We start from the raw sequence: 16,820 nt of genomic DNA, 5'->3' as shown, positions 1-16,820 counted from the left end.
CCAACAACAATGACATCAATAATAACTACAACAATAAAACAAGGGCAACAAAAGGGATTAAATAAATTAATTAATTTTTAAAAAGAAAAAGTTCTCTTCATAAACTCTAGCTCAGAGATCTTGAAGGTACCTAATCCTCTTCAGTGGGAGGAAATAAGGAGATAGACTACCACTAAGCCACCTCCCAGACTCAAGAACAGTTTGCTTTAAAGGAAGCAGCATGTACCTATGTAACTCCTATGTGGCCCCCCTTCTCACTCACTGCTAAATGCTCTGAGGCTTTGCTTTTGTGGATAACCTCAACTAGACATCTGATCAAGTCCTGCTTGAAGTCCTAAAGGGGACCTGCCAAGAAGAGTAAATAGATTGATCACCCCAAGTCCATCCACCCCCTACTACCAAATATGAAGTCAAAGCTGCACACCACTATTGTATGAAAACATTTGACAGCTCCAGATTCGATTTATTTCTCTTCTTAATGAGAAATACTGAAGATTGGGGCTGGGGGTGGGGTGGGAGGGGAAAATGATACTATTTAATATATCTATGGCACAGCTCCTTCATCTTGCAATAAAGCCAAATTCTGATCAAATTTATGCTCCCAAACCCATCTGGCCAGGACTTCACATCAATAAACCACAACATTTAAGCAGAAATAAACTGCTGCTACCACAGGGAGCAAAATATCTACACAATTCTCAGCCCTGCCAAAGTAGTTATGAATATCTTGGACCTTCACACACATTCACTTGGACTGCAATATAGAAAAAAGGACAGGGTGACTAAAAACGATGGCTGTTCTCATTCATATTCCTGGAAACTGGGAGTCTGTGTTCATCCTAGGATGAGAGCCAGGTCGCATGTGGGGGATGAAAAAGGAAAATAGCACAGTTCTTATTTTTCCTCTTTCCCCGGTTTGCTCACTGCCTTTCCCACCCAGCATTACTAGATATTTTATTGAAGAAAAGCAAAAGCTACCCCTGGTGGCCATAATGACCCACAATGCACTTCCATGTATGGAAGCACTTAGAGTAATAGCTCTCCACATTAATATTTAAAAAAAAAAAAAAAAAAAGCTTTAGTAAAAGTCTCACAAATTGATGACTTTGGATACTTTTAATTTTGAAGAATTTTTCACCACAGAGTTTTCAGCACACAGCTTGGTAATAGTTCTATTTAAAAAAAAAAGGGGGGGGGAGGGTGGTGGGGCCTCACTACAAGAACAGCTTATAGCAGATCTGGTATAGAGGCCTGGGAAATGGGGCCCTCTCTTACCCTTCTTCAAAAGTACCACAGGATACTGGTCTTACTTCCTTTTCCTCTTTTGTCTTCCTTCTCTGTCTGCTCATTTCTCATCCTCTTCCTAACCTGAGAGTTAGAGTATCTTTTTTTTTAACCGAAGTACTGCTCAGCTCTGGCTTAAGGTAGTGCCAGGGATTGAACCTGAGACCTCAGAATCTTAGACATCAGGATCTGTTTGCATAACCATTATGCTATCTCCCCACCCTTATAAAAGTTTGGGATTATGTTTTACTATACCTTTTTTTAAGCAACACACTGTTCAGTTTTGGTTTATGGTGATGCAGGGTATTTTTACCTGAAACCTTTGGAGCCTCAGACATGAAAAGTCTTTTTGCATAGCCACTATGCTATCTCTCTTCCCACCCTCTAGCCCCCAGAATATTCACTTAAAATGAAAGTCAAAAATCATAGAAGCACCTATCCCAATGCATTCGTGAGAACACAATATGCCCATGGAGTGATGTCACAGAATGCATAGCCCCTGTCCATGCTGTCACCCCACATAGGGGCTCTGGAACTGGAGCATCGAAAAACTCAGTGCTTCCCATTAATGGTTTTAGAAGTAACTTATTTTATTATCACATAGGCCTTGACTTTTAAAAATGAATTCTCTTCACTTGAACATAATCTTTCCAGAGAACGGTCAGAAGAGAAATTCAAGGCCAGGCCTTACAAACCATAGACATTCACAAAGTCATTAGAGATGTGTAAAAGAGCTATTATTGGATTTTTTTTTTCTTTTTTAATCATAGCCTCCATGGACAAGTTGATAAATAGTTTTGTGATTGTCCTCAGGAAAAAAGGAAGCACAGGACAGTTCTCATAACATTTAAGGGGTTTGTAACTATACCAGTGTCCATCTGTGGGTTCATTAAACTTTCTGATACATAGACCACAGCTCTGAGTATATGTTCCTTCAATCTAAGCACTTAAAACTTTAAATGGGTAATCAGATTTAATTTTAGCAGTGGGCTCAAATTGTTAATACATTTCTAATAATGACTTGTTCTTTGAAATATTAAATCTCCTAAAAGCTTAGACCAGGGAGAACAGAAGCAACTGGTGGCATTACTTTATAAGATACAGCTCTCAGGCCTGGAACTTCTTGGGTGGGGATCACTTTCCTGCAGGCCTCTCTGAATTCATACCAACTGATACTGCATCTGCTGATCCCAGCCTAATCAATGCAACCAGTACCACCTCAGCATGTTTCACTTCAGACTGCGTCCAGAGACATCAGGCGTGGAATGCCGACTCTTCAGCTTCATTACTCTGCTACCAGGTTCCAGATGCTACCTTGCTGCCAACCAGACTTCCCTGGGCAGACGACCCCACCAATATGTCCTGGAACACTGTCTCCCCAGAGCCCTGCCCCACTAGGGAATGAGAGAGGCAGGCTGGGAGTATGGATCGACCTGCCAACACCCATGTTCAGCGGGGAAGCAATTACAGAAGCCAGACCTTCCACCTTCTGCACCCCATAATGACCCTGGGTCCATACTCCCAGAGGGATAAAGAATAGGGAAGCTATCAAGGGGGAGGGGAGGATTTTTGGGTATGGAGTTCTGGGGGTAGGAACTGTGTGGAAATGTACCCCTCTTATCCTATGGTCTTGTCAGCATTTCCATTTCATAAATTAAAAATAAAAAAAGAAGGCTTGTGGTAAAGGAAAAAGTGTGGCATCTTTCTGACTCATGATCTTTCCAGTGGGGAGTGTATATAATGATTCATAAGCACTGAGGAATAAATAACTGACCTCTGACTACAGCCTTTAAAGTGTTACTCTTAGAGCAGGTAGATAGCATAATGGTTATGTAAAAAGCCTCTCTTTCCTGAGGCTCCAAAGTCCCAGGTTCAATCTCCTGCACCCCATAAGCCAGAGCTGAGCAATGCTCTGGTTATAAATAAATAAATTAATTAATTAATTTAATATTTTAAAAAATAAATAAAGTGTCACTCTTATAAACCCTTCACATTTGTTTACATTATCAATAAACACACAATGTTAGTATAGTGACAAGCATGGTATACAATATATAAATAAGTAAAAATAAACAGATGTGTGCTGGGCTGTTTTCCATTCCAGGTCACCATACACCTTAAGAGCAAACCCAGTACTCACTGGTCCACTCCCAGAACCTCTCCTCACCTGATCCTTCGTCCTCCCTTCTCGCTCCCGGATGTGGTTGGTGACTATCCTTTCTGTTTCCTCACAGAGTCTGGGGAAGTTTGCCAGCTGTCAAAAGTAAAAACAAAAACAGGCCTGAGTGTTATACCCCACCCCACCTCTAAAAGAAAGAAGCAGAGATAATTCACATTATTTTATAGGGGAAGAGCATTCTAAATCCAGAAGCAAATTCAGTGGAATCTCAAGAATATGTAAAGGAGAATACAGAGTGACAGAAGCTCCACTCCACAAGCAATACTTATCAGAAACAATGATGTTTGAGAGGACACACTTGTAAAAAAACAGAGGTTTACTCTACAAAGAAATCCAGAGACCATCTATCATTACCCTCTGCAGAACTGGCCCTTGATAAAGTTCATCATTCACAAGCTGAAGAAAATGAAAAAGAGGACATTGACAAACCCAGATGGCTGATTGCTATGTGGCTGTGGGCTAAGCACCTCATGAATTGCTTCTTTCAACCACTCACAAGAATCAACAAAATAGATAGTAGCATAAGAAATTAAATAAGTTTTGTAAGAATATACATTCTAAAATTAGATAGTCCAAGATTTCAAATCCAGAGTGAGCCCATAGTCCTGTCCATAATTCTTTGGGGGGAAATTAATTTCATGAATCACAGAGAGAATGTTTCTAGTCTAGTAGATGTGTGTATGTATATATTTGTGGGTTTTTTTTTTTTTGGTTTGTTTGTTTTTTATCAGAGCACTGCTCAGCTCTTGTTTGTAGTGGTACGGGGGAACTTCAGGCATGAGAGTTTCTTTGCATAACATTATGCTATCTATCCCACCTCATCGAGTGCTTATTTTTAAGCACAGGGAGAAATACTGTAGGTCAATCACTTATCTCAGCTAAGCTATACAGATAATTGAGTCCAAAATGGAGTTTATAGCACAGAATAAAATTATTTGATTTGTTTTTAGTACGAGACAAGGAATGGACTGCTATCAGGATTTTTATTTTCTTTATTTGGGGGTTAATGGATAATAGTAAAGTTGTTGACACCTGGGTATAATTCTCATTTCCCTGTGATAAGTGTCAGTAGAACATTCTCATCCCCAACTTAGGTCCTTTTCCACCATCATGCACAAAACTCAGCAACAACAACAGGGGAAAAAAAAAGAGGGGGGGATATCCAAAAATGAGGAGAGGATATGCTATGAGGATTTCAAGAGACCATGATCTAAAAGGCAAATTTACTCAGACAAAGGTATGAGGGATAGTTGTGGGGAAGAGGAGATTACCAGGCACAGGAACAGATATGAAGGCACAGAAAAGTGGAAAAAAGTGATGGTTCAAGTAGGCAAAAGACCATTTTCAATTATTACACAAAAGCGCTTACCAACTAGTAAGAATAACACTAAGAATTCATATGAAAGAAGTGGGTTTAATTAAAACTATATTTAATCATCAGTAAATAGGAGAAATACAGCAGCACAAGGGAAGGGAAAGGGATAATAACCATTGTGTTAGCAAACTGTTATAATTATTTTTCCAATATTTAATGTGAGGATATGCTGAGGCCAACAAAGTTTAAACTTGCTACATGGATGTTAACAAACACGTACTTTGTGGGAAGGAATTTGACAATGTATTTCAAAAATCTTAATACAGATATGTCAACTATCTAGATATCTGGATACCTTTACCTGTCTATCTTACCTAGACAAGATGATAATCAGATAGACAAATGGACAGACAAATAAAGATCAGTCCACCTGATTATTCCACAGGATTCTAGGCTAAAATAACGACATTCATCACAGTATCACTTGGAATAGTAAAATGAGATAGACAAAACTTTATAAACTACCTAAGTGCCCAATGATATTGAGTAAATTAAGGTAGATCTACAACTAGCATGTGATTCCAAATCATATGTAATATCTATGTTTTAGTAATACCTAAATATTTTTAACTATATACCCTTAAATATGTCATAGTAAGCTGGGTGGTTTATATTAAATAAAATTTAGTACTGTTAGGAAAGCACTGGGAGTCGGGCAGTAGCACACCAGGTTAAACACACATAGTGCAAAGTGCAAGGACAGGCTCAAGGATCCTAGTTCAAACCCCCCTGACTCCCTACCTGTGGCAGGGGTTTGCTTTGCAAGCAGCAAAGCAGGTCTGCAGGTTATCTATCTTTCTCTTCCGCCTCTGTCTTCCCCTCCTCTCTCCATTTCTCTCTGTCCTACCTAACAACAACAACAGCAGCAACAAAAAACCCCAACAACAACAATGGGGAAAAAAACAGTCTCCAGGAGCCCAAGATTCGCAGTACAGGCACGGAGCCTCAATGATAACACTGGAAGCAAACTAAATAAACAAACAAATAAACAAAATTTTAAAAAGGAAAGCACTACAAGGCAGAAAGTAGTGAAACTGGCTTCAATCTGGTTTATCTTATAAGAGTGTAAAGAAGGTTGTAGAGGGTAAAAATCACAATGATGGTTTTACTTACTGGCTCCCAAATGTTACGCTCCAGCCCCAATTCTTATCATGATACAAATATGAAATGACATCACACTAACTTTAAGCATTACCTGAATATATTCTCAACTCAGCACCGGCTCATGTGTCAGAGACCTTGCTCAGTGTGTATGATCCTATCTTTACTTTTGAGAGATAGTCCTCTCTGGATAACTCAGTTCAATACTTCACCCCTCTCTCTTCAATGTCACTAATTCAGAATACATTGGCTTCCTTGACCTTTTAAGTCATTATGATTCTCAGTATCTCCTGTTCTGGATACTGGACTAGAAGCCTACAGTTTTCAGAATGTGTCATCAAACTTTGAATCATGCAAGTAAAAGCAGTATTTATCTAGAAGGTGTCATTAGGCCTTCACTCTCCTGTTGCTCATTAAATATCCTGGGAATTGATTTATACAGAATAAAGGAATTAGGACTTAGCTTTTTGGATATAACAATGAAATATATCGAAATTCTTATGACATCAATCACATAACATTCACTGGGGACCTGCTATAGGGCAGTTCTTTGTCCAGTTTACTAAAAACCTCAGTCTTGAACGGCAAGCTGATGATACAAATAAACTAATATGAGAGAGTATTAATCTTTAATATGAGAGAGACATTTAACAAAAAACAAGAACAGGACACAAAGTCAACATCTAAATCTGCTCTGAAAAGGCTTCAGAAATTTTATGCTTAAATAATGACAGTGAAATTCCAGACAAATCTGGGCATCCATTAGTGGCAAAATATTTCTAAGTAATTTAATGTTGGGGGTTGGGTGGTGGCATGTTGTTTTCAACAGGTTATGTTGTTTTCAATGGGCTGGCTTCACGGGCGGGTAACAGACGACCAGGAACTCATGGTTGAGCTGTAGGCAGTATCTCTTTATTCATGCAGGACGTAGCACAATCTAAGACGAGCTAAGCTAAACTCAAGTATTCTAAAACTCACAATGCTGTCTTTATATATACTTCCCAAGTAGGGTGGAAACAGGATGTGACATAGAGAGGGTGGAGAGAAAAGTGACTGGTGAAAATCAGGGTGTGATAAAGAAGGGATCAGGGTGTGACAAGGAGGGGGGGTGGAGCAAAAACATATCATGAAACAGTGGGGATTGAACCAATGCCCTGGAGGGAGGTGCTTGTTAACAGCGGTTATGTAAATAGAATGAAGTGGTTATGTAAATAGAATAGTGTTAAGCAGGGGGGATTTAAACCAAATGAAACAGAAGGGGTCTCATGCATACCAACAGTGGCACACTTGGTTAAGTGCACATGTTACTATGTACAAAGACCCAGGTTCAAGCCCTCAGATCACCTGCGGAGGGGATGCATCACAAGTAGTGAAGCAGTACTGCAGGTGTCTCTTTTTCTCTCTCCCTCTCAATCTCCCTTTTTCCTCTCTATTTCTCTGTCTCTATCTAATAAAATAAAATAAATTGTAAGGGGGGCGGGTGGTGGCACACTGTGTTAAGTGCACATGTTACCATGGGCAAGGATCTAGGTTCAATCCTCTATCCCCACCTTCAGGGGGAAATCTTCACAAGTGGTGAAGCAAGTACAGCAGGTGTCTCTCTGTCTCTCTCCATGTCTATCTCTTCCTCTTGTCTCAATTTCTGTCTTATCAAATAAAGAATAAAATAATTTTTAAGAAGAGTCACTCAAAAAATAGTCTTGTTAAAAATCACACTGACTGTTCTTAAATAATAAGGGAGATTCACTAGATATATTATACAATATATATAACTTAGGAATCGAAACTTTATATAATTCCAAGAGAAAAAAATTATTAGTGATTTAATATTGATTTACAAAATTATGAGATAATAGGGGTATACTTCTGCACTGTTCCCACCACCAGAGTTCTGTGTCCCCATTCCCTCTACTGGAAACAGCAATAGTTCTCCCCCAAGGCCACAGATATGGACTGACTATTTAATATTCTTATTTATTATTGGATAGAGGCAGAGAAATCGAGAAGAAGGAGATAGAGACAGACACCTGCAGCCCTGCTTCACCACTTGTGAAGTTTTCCCCTGCAGGTGGGGACTGGGGGCTTGAGCCCAGGTCCTTGCGCACTGTAGTGTGTGCACTTAACCAGGTGTGCCAACGCCTGATCCCCTATTATTTCTATAACTATCTCTATTTACATATATTTGCCCTTTTTTAATTAATTAATTAATTTTTATTTATTTTTCCTTTTGTTGTCCTTGTTGTAGTTATTATTGTTGTTGATGTTGTCATTGTTAGATAGGACAAAGAGAAATGGAGAGAGGAGGGGAAGAGAAAGGTGGAGAGAAAGAGAGACGCCTGCAAGCCTGCTTCACCGCCTGTGAAGCGACTCTCCTGCAGGTGGAGAGCCGGGTGCTCGAACCGGGATTCTTATGCTGGTCCTTGTGCTTCGCGCCATGTGTGCCTAACACGCTGCACAAGGGCCCGACCCCCTATTTGCCCATTTTTTCTAAGGTCATGCCTTCTCTCCCTGCCTAAGTCACACCTACACTGGTTACTACTTCAGAATGTCCTTCCTTTTTTCCTCTTCTCTCTCTGGGTCCTGATAGAATTGGAGTTCAGAGCCCTCTGGTCATCTTCTCCTAACATTTATCCCCCTCTGGGAGTATAGACCAAAATTCCAAGGGAAAATCTTAATTATACATATTCTGAGAGAAAATGTCACACTTTTTTTTTACAATGCAATAGCATGTCTTAATAATAAAATCCCATAGTTTAACTAGTGTTTAGGGTAGTATTTAATTATTTGGTTAGGGCCCAAATATAAAAATTTAATTTTAAGCATGAGCCACATTTTTCCCTGAGGGGGGAATCACTTAAAAGACATTTCTATCCAATGGAACAAACTTACATACTTAAAAAATTTACTAGCCCCTGATTAACAGATCATGAGAGCCAAACTATTAGGTTTCCCTTGGAACAGGCAAGATTTCTACATCTTCAAGAGTAACTAGTCTGATGCCTTAAGCAAAGACTCAGGTTATTAGGTAACCATCTGTTCATAGCCTCATACCAAACATCACTGAGAAAAGAAACAAAAACCAGAACAAAATTCCTTTTATGTACATGACTTCAGTTGATTGGTTTAGCCAGCCTAAAGATATGGGTTCTGGTTTGATCAAGAAGCTATAAACCTTCCAATTTTGGCCACTCACTACACACGAGTAGCAATAATGATTTTACTGCTCATAAAAACATACAATGATTTTATTTCACTTCTGTTCATTAAAACCTGTCCCCAAATTCCTTTTTGTGGACATTGTTGGGTTTATTAAGCATAATGTTGGCTTTATTAAAGAGATAAGAAAATACTTATTTGGGCATGACACGTTTTTCAGAAAGAGAGAGAGAGAAAGAAAGAGGGAGAGAGATAAAAGCAGAAGCATTCACATTCACCCAGGTGATCAAAGGTAAGAAACAACTCTAGTATAAAGAAGTCCAAAAACTCCACAAAGGTGAATGGAAAATTCTTTATGGAGTGTTCTGTATTACAACAGTGGCATATGAGATATCTCTGAAGAATTAAAGAAAGTTGAAGAAAGGGGAAGGGAACCAATTACCATTCCAGCAGATATGAGTAAAGCAGTCAGAGAAAAAGAAATGTCATTAGCCCTCTATCTCCAAGTCAGCAAATCCCAAATCTCTAAACCTCAAATATTTCCTACCAGTGAAGGAGGAAATGGCAAAGTATATAATTGACATGAGCACTACTTAGTAAAGGTGAAGGAATAAAAATAAAATCCAGCCCCGAGTAAATGAAGGTGAAAAGGTCATCATCAGAGGACACAGAGCCCCACTCAACAATTCAGAAAATATCACAATTAAGAGGTTAGGGCAAGGTTGTGCATCAAAACAATACTCAGAAATAAAGATCTGGCTTGAATGCAAAGTACAAAGCACAACACCTCTGCCATACCTCAAAGAAAGTCCTAGCTAAGGAGGAAGCTTTGTTTGGCTCTCATTCCAGGGAACCTATTAACTACTTCCCCCTATACTCTCAAAAGTGCCCTGCACTGGATGGTGAATTATAGTCTCCTGATAAACAGCTTATGTTCAGTTTGCTCCTCAAAGACTAGGACCTTCATATTGCTCATTAGCTCTCCAACTTCCATACTTTTTTTTTTTACTTCACACAGACAATTCTTCATCTCCATTCCTCTGTTCTTGTTAGCACATTTTTGGTTTGTTTGTTTTAGAATAAATTTTCCTGCTCAAAGTGTTTTATGGTTTCTTCTTCTGATTTTCTTGACCAGGAAAGATATATAATCAGGAAGGGAGAGGGAGGTTAGAAACAGAGGTCAAAGACTCAAAGCTCTCTGAGTTTAAAGGCTGGTTAGAGAGAGAATACAAGTGAGAAATGTCAAAGAGTAGGAGCTTGAGGAGGAATATTATGTGTAAAGAATCTTTCCTTTCCCCCTCCTCTTTCACACCACAGAACAAAAACAGAATAAGGATGAAATGAAGAAAGGGAACATCGAAGAAAGAGAGCGAGGGAGGAAGGAAGGAAGGAAAAAAGAAAAGAGTACTAAGTGATTAGATGGTGAGAATCTGGCCTGCATATATATCCATGGCTCCCTGTCATCCCTGTCATGTGAGGTACAGATACCAAGTCACTAACTTCACACGAATCTGACTCATCCTGGTTCATATGAGGGAATAGCCAGCTGTCCTGTGCCGGCCACTGGTATACTAACTCTCTATACTAACTCTAACTCTCTCCACCACTCTGAAGCCAAATCTCCTGCTGGGCGAGAAGGCACCAAGGAGGCTCTCAAGTTAGCAGGATTCCCCAGTCTGTGTGTCAACAGCCAGTGACAATTAAGTCTCACTTCTCCTCTAAGCTGTTCCATTAATTTTACAACTGATTTTAAAAAGGAGAGGACAGGGAAGATGATGATTATCATTCTGACAACTTGCAATTGTGAGTTTAAACTTCCTACAGAGTCTCTAGTGGGATATTTCTTAGTAATGCAAGGTGGGGAGGGGTGGGGATGGCAGCAATATGTACAAGGAGAGCCACAGAAGCAGCGTTCTCAGACAATAGAAACTAGACAGCCCTGGACAGACTCTACGTGGGTCTCTACCTGAGTTGTTCAAGTAAAAGGGGAAATGGAATGAAGAGGAAATGTAAGCATGTTGTCAGTATCTGTGCATGAAGGCAGTGACCAGGGTTCAGGAGTAATGACTAATACAAGGGAGAAGGGTGGCAAGACTGGTGCCAACTGACTCTCCACAGAAGACTTTTCAGGAAGGTGAAAGCATGATGCTTAGAAAGTAGAGAAGTTGGCACATGCCAGGCCTGGCTCTAGCCCTGGAGCTCAGTGAGTTTGCATCAATAAGTGTGCTTTAGAAGAGATAACAAGGCAGCAAACAGCAATCTCTGGGAAAGAGTTAAACTTGACTTAAGGCAAAAGACAGAATGCTTTGAATAAAGATAGTACAAATATGCAAATACCACTACTCCAGAGAGCATAATGGAAAGAGAGGTTCCAAGGTGGTGTGCAGAAAGTAGAAACCAAGGGGGCCAGGTGGTGGAGCATATGTTACTAGTGCAAGGACCTGGGTTCAAGCCCGCCATCCCCACCTGCAGAGGGGCAAAGCTTCACGAGTGGTGAAACAGTGTTGCAGGTGTCTCTCTGTCTCTCTCCCTTTCTATCTCCCCCAACCTCTCAATTTCTGGCTGCCTCTATCAAATAAATAAAGATACTAAAAAAAATTTAAAAAAAAAAGAAGTAGAAACCAAGAAGAGTTGGGGAACAAGCTGTCTCATTCTATGCCATCGGACCGACGGCTGGGAAATAATTTTTTTAAAAAAGACTTGTACATACCATAAACACTCTATAGAACTTAAAACATAAATTCATGCACATGTGCCAATCTTTTGATGTCAGGCCAAGGCCTGCTCCCTGCATATGGCTCTGCTGATTGGAGTATGCATCTTTTGTCTAACATAAGCCACATCTTTTAGTCTATGATTTCCAGTTTTTAAATTTTTTTTTAATTTCTTTAATGGGGAGAGAGAACCTGAGGATACCTGAGAAACAATCCACATGCACAGCCCAGTCAGATTTTTATACCTCTACTCAGGATGTCCTAACATACCCTGGCTCACACCTTTTGCAGAGATCTCTGAACCTTCACATCTCTTGTGGGCCCTTAAGTAGATCCACTGTCCTCATTCCTTTTAGCTTTGCCACAGAAGAAATTGGCTGGAAGTCCTCTTTCACTGCTTACATGGCCTTCTCATTTGGGTTTTTCTGCCAAGTAACTGGAGGTTCAAATCTACACTCCCACTCTCAACCGCTCTCATTCTCTCTTGACTTGGCCATCAATCATGAGAGAAGAATCCACTGAGAACTTTGTACCACTCCCACTCCCACCCCACCCTCACCTTTGGGAAAACAAGCTGCCTTCCTGAACAGGTGGGGGTCAGGGGAAGACAGCCACAGAGCAGCCCAGCAGCATCTGGCAGGTGAAACAACTCCAACTTACTTTTTTGGTGCACTTTTTGACAGTATTGATCAGTTCCTGCATCACTAGGTCGACACTCTTCAAAGAAGGCCCTTTCAGCTTCACGATTTGCTTTTTGACTATTGCTTCGAATGCCATGTCTGGAGTAAACAACCCTGTCCTAGATGTGGGAAAGAAATCACATCTGACTTTAAAAATCAAGTTATATCCAATGCTCTGGAAAATTCTGACGGTACCACTTAAAATAACCACCTAGCATACAAGTTTTAAAATTACACAATGCTTGCTTCTATCTGTAGTATCACCTATAAATATGACCTTTAAATTACCTGAAATATTACCTATTCTATAATCAATGACATTCTGTACATCATATAAAAATATTTCTCCAAGCATTTTTTTTTATTTTGAATATAGAGACAGAGAGAAGGAAAGGAGAGAAAGAGAGAGGGAGAGAGAGAAAGAGAGAGACTGAGACTTGCAGCACTGCTTCACTGCCCATGAAGCCTTCCTCTTGCAGATGGGGACCAGGGTCTTGATCCAGGGTCCTTTGTGCATAGCGGCATATATATCCTACTGAATGTGCCACCTGCTGGCCCTCTCCAAGTGTTTTCATGGCTTATAATGTAGCCTTTAACTAATACTTTGTTTCACATCACTCTTTCACAATAGAAAGAAATGCTGCAGTAGAGATGATGTTCTACATTCATATTTTTATCTTTAAGTCTTATAGAAGCCCCTCCCACCCCTGTTCTTTGTGGAGGAGGAACAATCCTCAGTGTTTGAACACTAACAGTGCTGTTCCTAGACTACACAAGCCACTCTCTCCCAGGGTAACTGCATTAGAGTTAGTTCCCAGGCTAAGGTCCTGGGGTGCTGAAGGAAAAAGAAGATAAAGTTAAGCTTTCTTGGGAGCCAGGCTGCCAAAACGACATTGTGCATTTACAAAAATAAGCAATAACTAAACTAGGAAGTATCTCTTCATTTGGCCATAATTAATTCAAATTGGTATCACAGCAGTGCTTTTCATATGCTGCAAGGCTCTCAGGGAAAACAGATGTGTATACATTTGAGTTTCATAGAAAGAGAACAAGGGGGCAGGGGTAGATAACATAATGGTCATACAGTATAATGCCCGAGGCTTTGAAGTCCCAGGTTCAATCCCATGCACCACCATAAGCCAGAGCAGATCAGTGCTCTGGTTTAAAAAAAGAAAGAAAGGAAGGAAGAAAGGAAGGAAGGAAGGAAGGAAGGAAGGAAGGAAGGAAGAAAACAAAACAAGAAAGTGATAGCTCAGATTTAAGTAGAAGGCCCATGGAGAGCTACCATAAGAGCCCCCTCGACCCTCAGCACAGGCTATACCCCAAAACCTATTATCCCCAGGCCTTGACACTGGATCCCCTGACCCTATACTTTACTTACTGCCTCTCACCTCTGTTTGATAATAACCCACCTCCTCCTCCCACCACCACCTCAGCACTCAACTCTACCTACATCTTTAGAGAAATATTTTTACTACTTCCCTTACATCTTATTCCATGCCCTCACCAAGCACTGTATGTGCCCCAGATTTCTAACTGCAGGGACCACACTTTAATGAAGTTGCAATTTCTACTCCTTGGATATAGAATAAAATCCACACTGTTTAGTCTAACACTAAAAAGGCTCCCCTGTCTAACCCAAATTCTCTTTTGTAGTTACTTCCTTCCTTGCTTCCATGCACCCAATGTCTTAGCCAAAACAGGCTATTTGCCTTTCCACAAACATATTCCTCTGGATATCTGAGGTCTCTGCCTCCCTCTGGGATGTTTGTTTCACCTTTCTTGTAATTTCAGCCTGTCCAAATCCCACATGTGCTTCAAAGCCCAGATGAAAAATGACTACTTCCTTCCCCCGTCCTGCCAGGACAGGTCTTCCTTCTCTGAAGCCCAAAATCCTCATTGCAATACAGTTCTGAGCACAGAGTTCAGGAATGTACATTCAAGTGTGAGACATCTTGTGCACCTGTCCACCACTAAACCTGTGTTCACACTCTCCTCTGCTGAAGTCTCTTCTTCATCCTCCTGCCTCAACAATTTACCTCACCTTACCTCTGTATCACATCTCAGTATACACTCACAAAACAGCTTTTGTTGTTGTTGTTGTTGAAATCATTCTTGTTCTATCAAGGTCTATCTCAAAAACAAGCACCTTGGGGTAAAGGAAGTGCCCTGGTGGTAGAGCATGTGTGGTCCTGCATGTGTGAGATCCTGGCTGGGCTCAAGTCCCAACACCTCATAGAAACCAAGAAAGATCCACCTGCAGGGGAGAGGCTTCACAAGAGGCGAAGCAGGGCTGCAGATGTCTCTCTGTCTCTGTCTCCCATTCCTCTCTCAATTTCTGTTTCTGGAACATTTATCTCTGGACCACTCGGTGGTTTCCACTCGCTTGGGCAAACTCAGAACAGCCAGCAGGAATAGCCAGCGGGCGGGAGGCGAGGCGCGGAGCTGCTGTTTCCACCTGGTTAAACAGCCAGCCAGCCGGCTGCGCCCAGACAACCCCGCGCACCGCGCCCACAGCCCCGCAGCCCGCAGGAGGCTGACGCCAGCACACAGGAGCCCGATGCCACCATGCAAGAGCCCGATGCCAGCACGCAGGAGCCCGATGCCACCACGCAGGAGCCCAATGCCAGCACGCAGGCCAGCCCACAGGAGCCGGCTCTCCACCGTGTGGCGCAGGGCACTGGACGTGTGATCCCTCCATGCTGCTCAGCCACTGCGAGCAGGGCAGCAGACATGGCAGGGCCATGGGGCAGGGCCGCAGCAGCCTATCATGGCCGCCACCCCTGGGCACCTAGACCCACGCCTTCTACAAAGCTGGCCCACCTGCCCTCTTGCTATAAATTCTGGAACGATCCCGGACCTCCTGGACCCCCGGGCTCCCTGCCGAAACTGGGCACACAAGATCTCCAGCTGCCGGTCCGGTCTGAAGGCAGACAAGCTAGAGTACGCAGAGATTTGTGCAGAGATCGCAACCTGCAATTCCTAGAAGTAAAGCTGCGCGGGAAGCCACCTCCGGATGGTGAAGCCCTCCCCCAACAACTAAGACAGTACATATCTAAATTCGTGTTTAAAATGACATGTCTTTGTAACAAAGGTTTCTCTCCTTGTGCATTAATGACCATGTTTATGTGTATGTTTAAAGTTTGGTAAACAGTAACTTTAAGGCTAAATTCTTACTAGTCAAAGTTAAATGAAAAAGGGTTTCAACGTAATTCTCATAAAGATAAAATTAACTTACATTTAAAGTCTGATGTAAAAATTAGTTAACAATCAATATATTTTAACTAAGTTGGTCCAAACAAAAGGTTAAATAGACTTGTTGATATGTAAAACTCTTCATTACCTTCTCTATTAGAAATGGTAGATCACACAATGGCTATGCTAATTATTCTCATGCCTGAGGTTTCCTTTCCTACGCACAACTCCATCTTGAATGGGTGTAACTAAAGGTTAAAAGACGTTGTTGATATGTAAAAGTCTCAAATTCCTTCTCTATTAGAAATATGCTAATAACAAGTTTTGTTTCATAGTAAGTAAATTGCAGCCAGCTGCCTTTGGGACTCTAGGCCATTCCCCGCCCCCATGCAAATGCCCGTCGAGGCAAGTACGCCCCCCAGAGGCAAGAAAGTATGCCCCCCAGAGGCAAGAAAATACGCCCTCCAGAGGCAAGAAATGTTTTTTTAAGTTGATAAAGTTTTGCCCACAGAGGCAAAATGGCCCCCTCAGGCCTTCCCTTGGCAGCACACTGGTTCTTGTTACTTGCTTGCATGTTTCTCCATGTTTGTGCCAGTTTCTTTTTTAAAAATGCCTGTATGATAGAGGTTTCTGTTCACCCCACACCCTTGATACTGTAGTCATTTAGTTAAAAAGAAAAGGGGGAATTGTTGTATGCTTTACATTGGGTTGTTCTAGTTCTCCCCCCGAAGAGAATTGGATCAGTCCAGTTAGTTTCGCGGGCCCACTTGGCCCCGCCCCTGGGAACCCCGAGAGAGGGTTTCAGAGTTCCAAAGTTGGAGAGGGAGAGAGTAAGAGAGAGTGCTTGCGCTGCCGCAAAGAGACAGCAGAGTTCTGTTTGGTGATTAGTTTGTCTTAGTTTATGAATCGTTGTTCCTGAATAAAGAAATACAGCTTCCCTGCCCAGCCGTGTGTCTGGTCATCTCTGTTACCCGCCCGTGAAGCTAGCCCGGCCAGCAAGAGCCTCCGAAGAATTTTAACAACACTCTGCCTCTATCCAATAATAAATACAAAATGAAATATTTTTTTTAAAAAGAAACCAAGAAAGAACAGCACTATGACCTGTGAGTTTTTCCTTCCCTATGGTCTCTCTCTCA

General features: G+C 41.4%; 1 protein-coding gene across 6 annotated transcripts in view; it reads right to left on the bottom strand.

Moving 5' to 3' along the window:
- The window catches only part of DNM3 (dynamin 3), a 392,696-nt gene that overhangs the window by 268,338 nt on the left and 107,538 nt on the right, over nt 1-16,820 (bottom strand). For all 6 annotated transcript variants that reach the window (XR_009551586.1, XM_060197877.1, XM_060197878.1 and 3 more), the window contains exons 10-11: nt 12,470-12,608; nt 3,452-3,538 (exon numbers count right to left, since the gene is read on the bottom strand). Coding sequence is in view for 5 of the 6 variants with exons in the window: in XM_060197877.1 (XP_060053860.1) it covers nt 3,452-3,538; nt 12,470-12,608 (226 nt within the window). In the remaining variant the exon portion in view is untranslated. The remainder of the gene's footprint in view (nt 1-3,451; nt 3,539-12,469; nt 12,609-16,820) is intronic.

Source organism: Erinaceus europaeus, chromosome 9 (genome assembly GCF_950295315.1).
Source record: "Erinaceus europaeus chromosome 9, mEriEur2.1, whole genome shotgun sequence".
In the NCBI taxonomy this organism is placed as follows: Eukaryota; Metazoa; Chordata; class Mammalia; order Eulipotyphla; family Erinaceidae; genus Erinaceus; species Erinaceus europaeus.
This window is presented reverse-complemented; position numbering and strand designations above follow the sequence as displayed.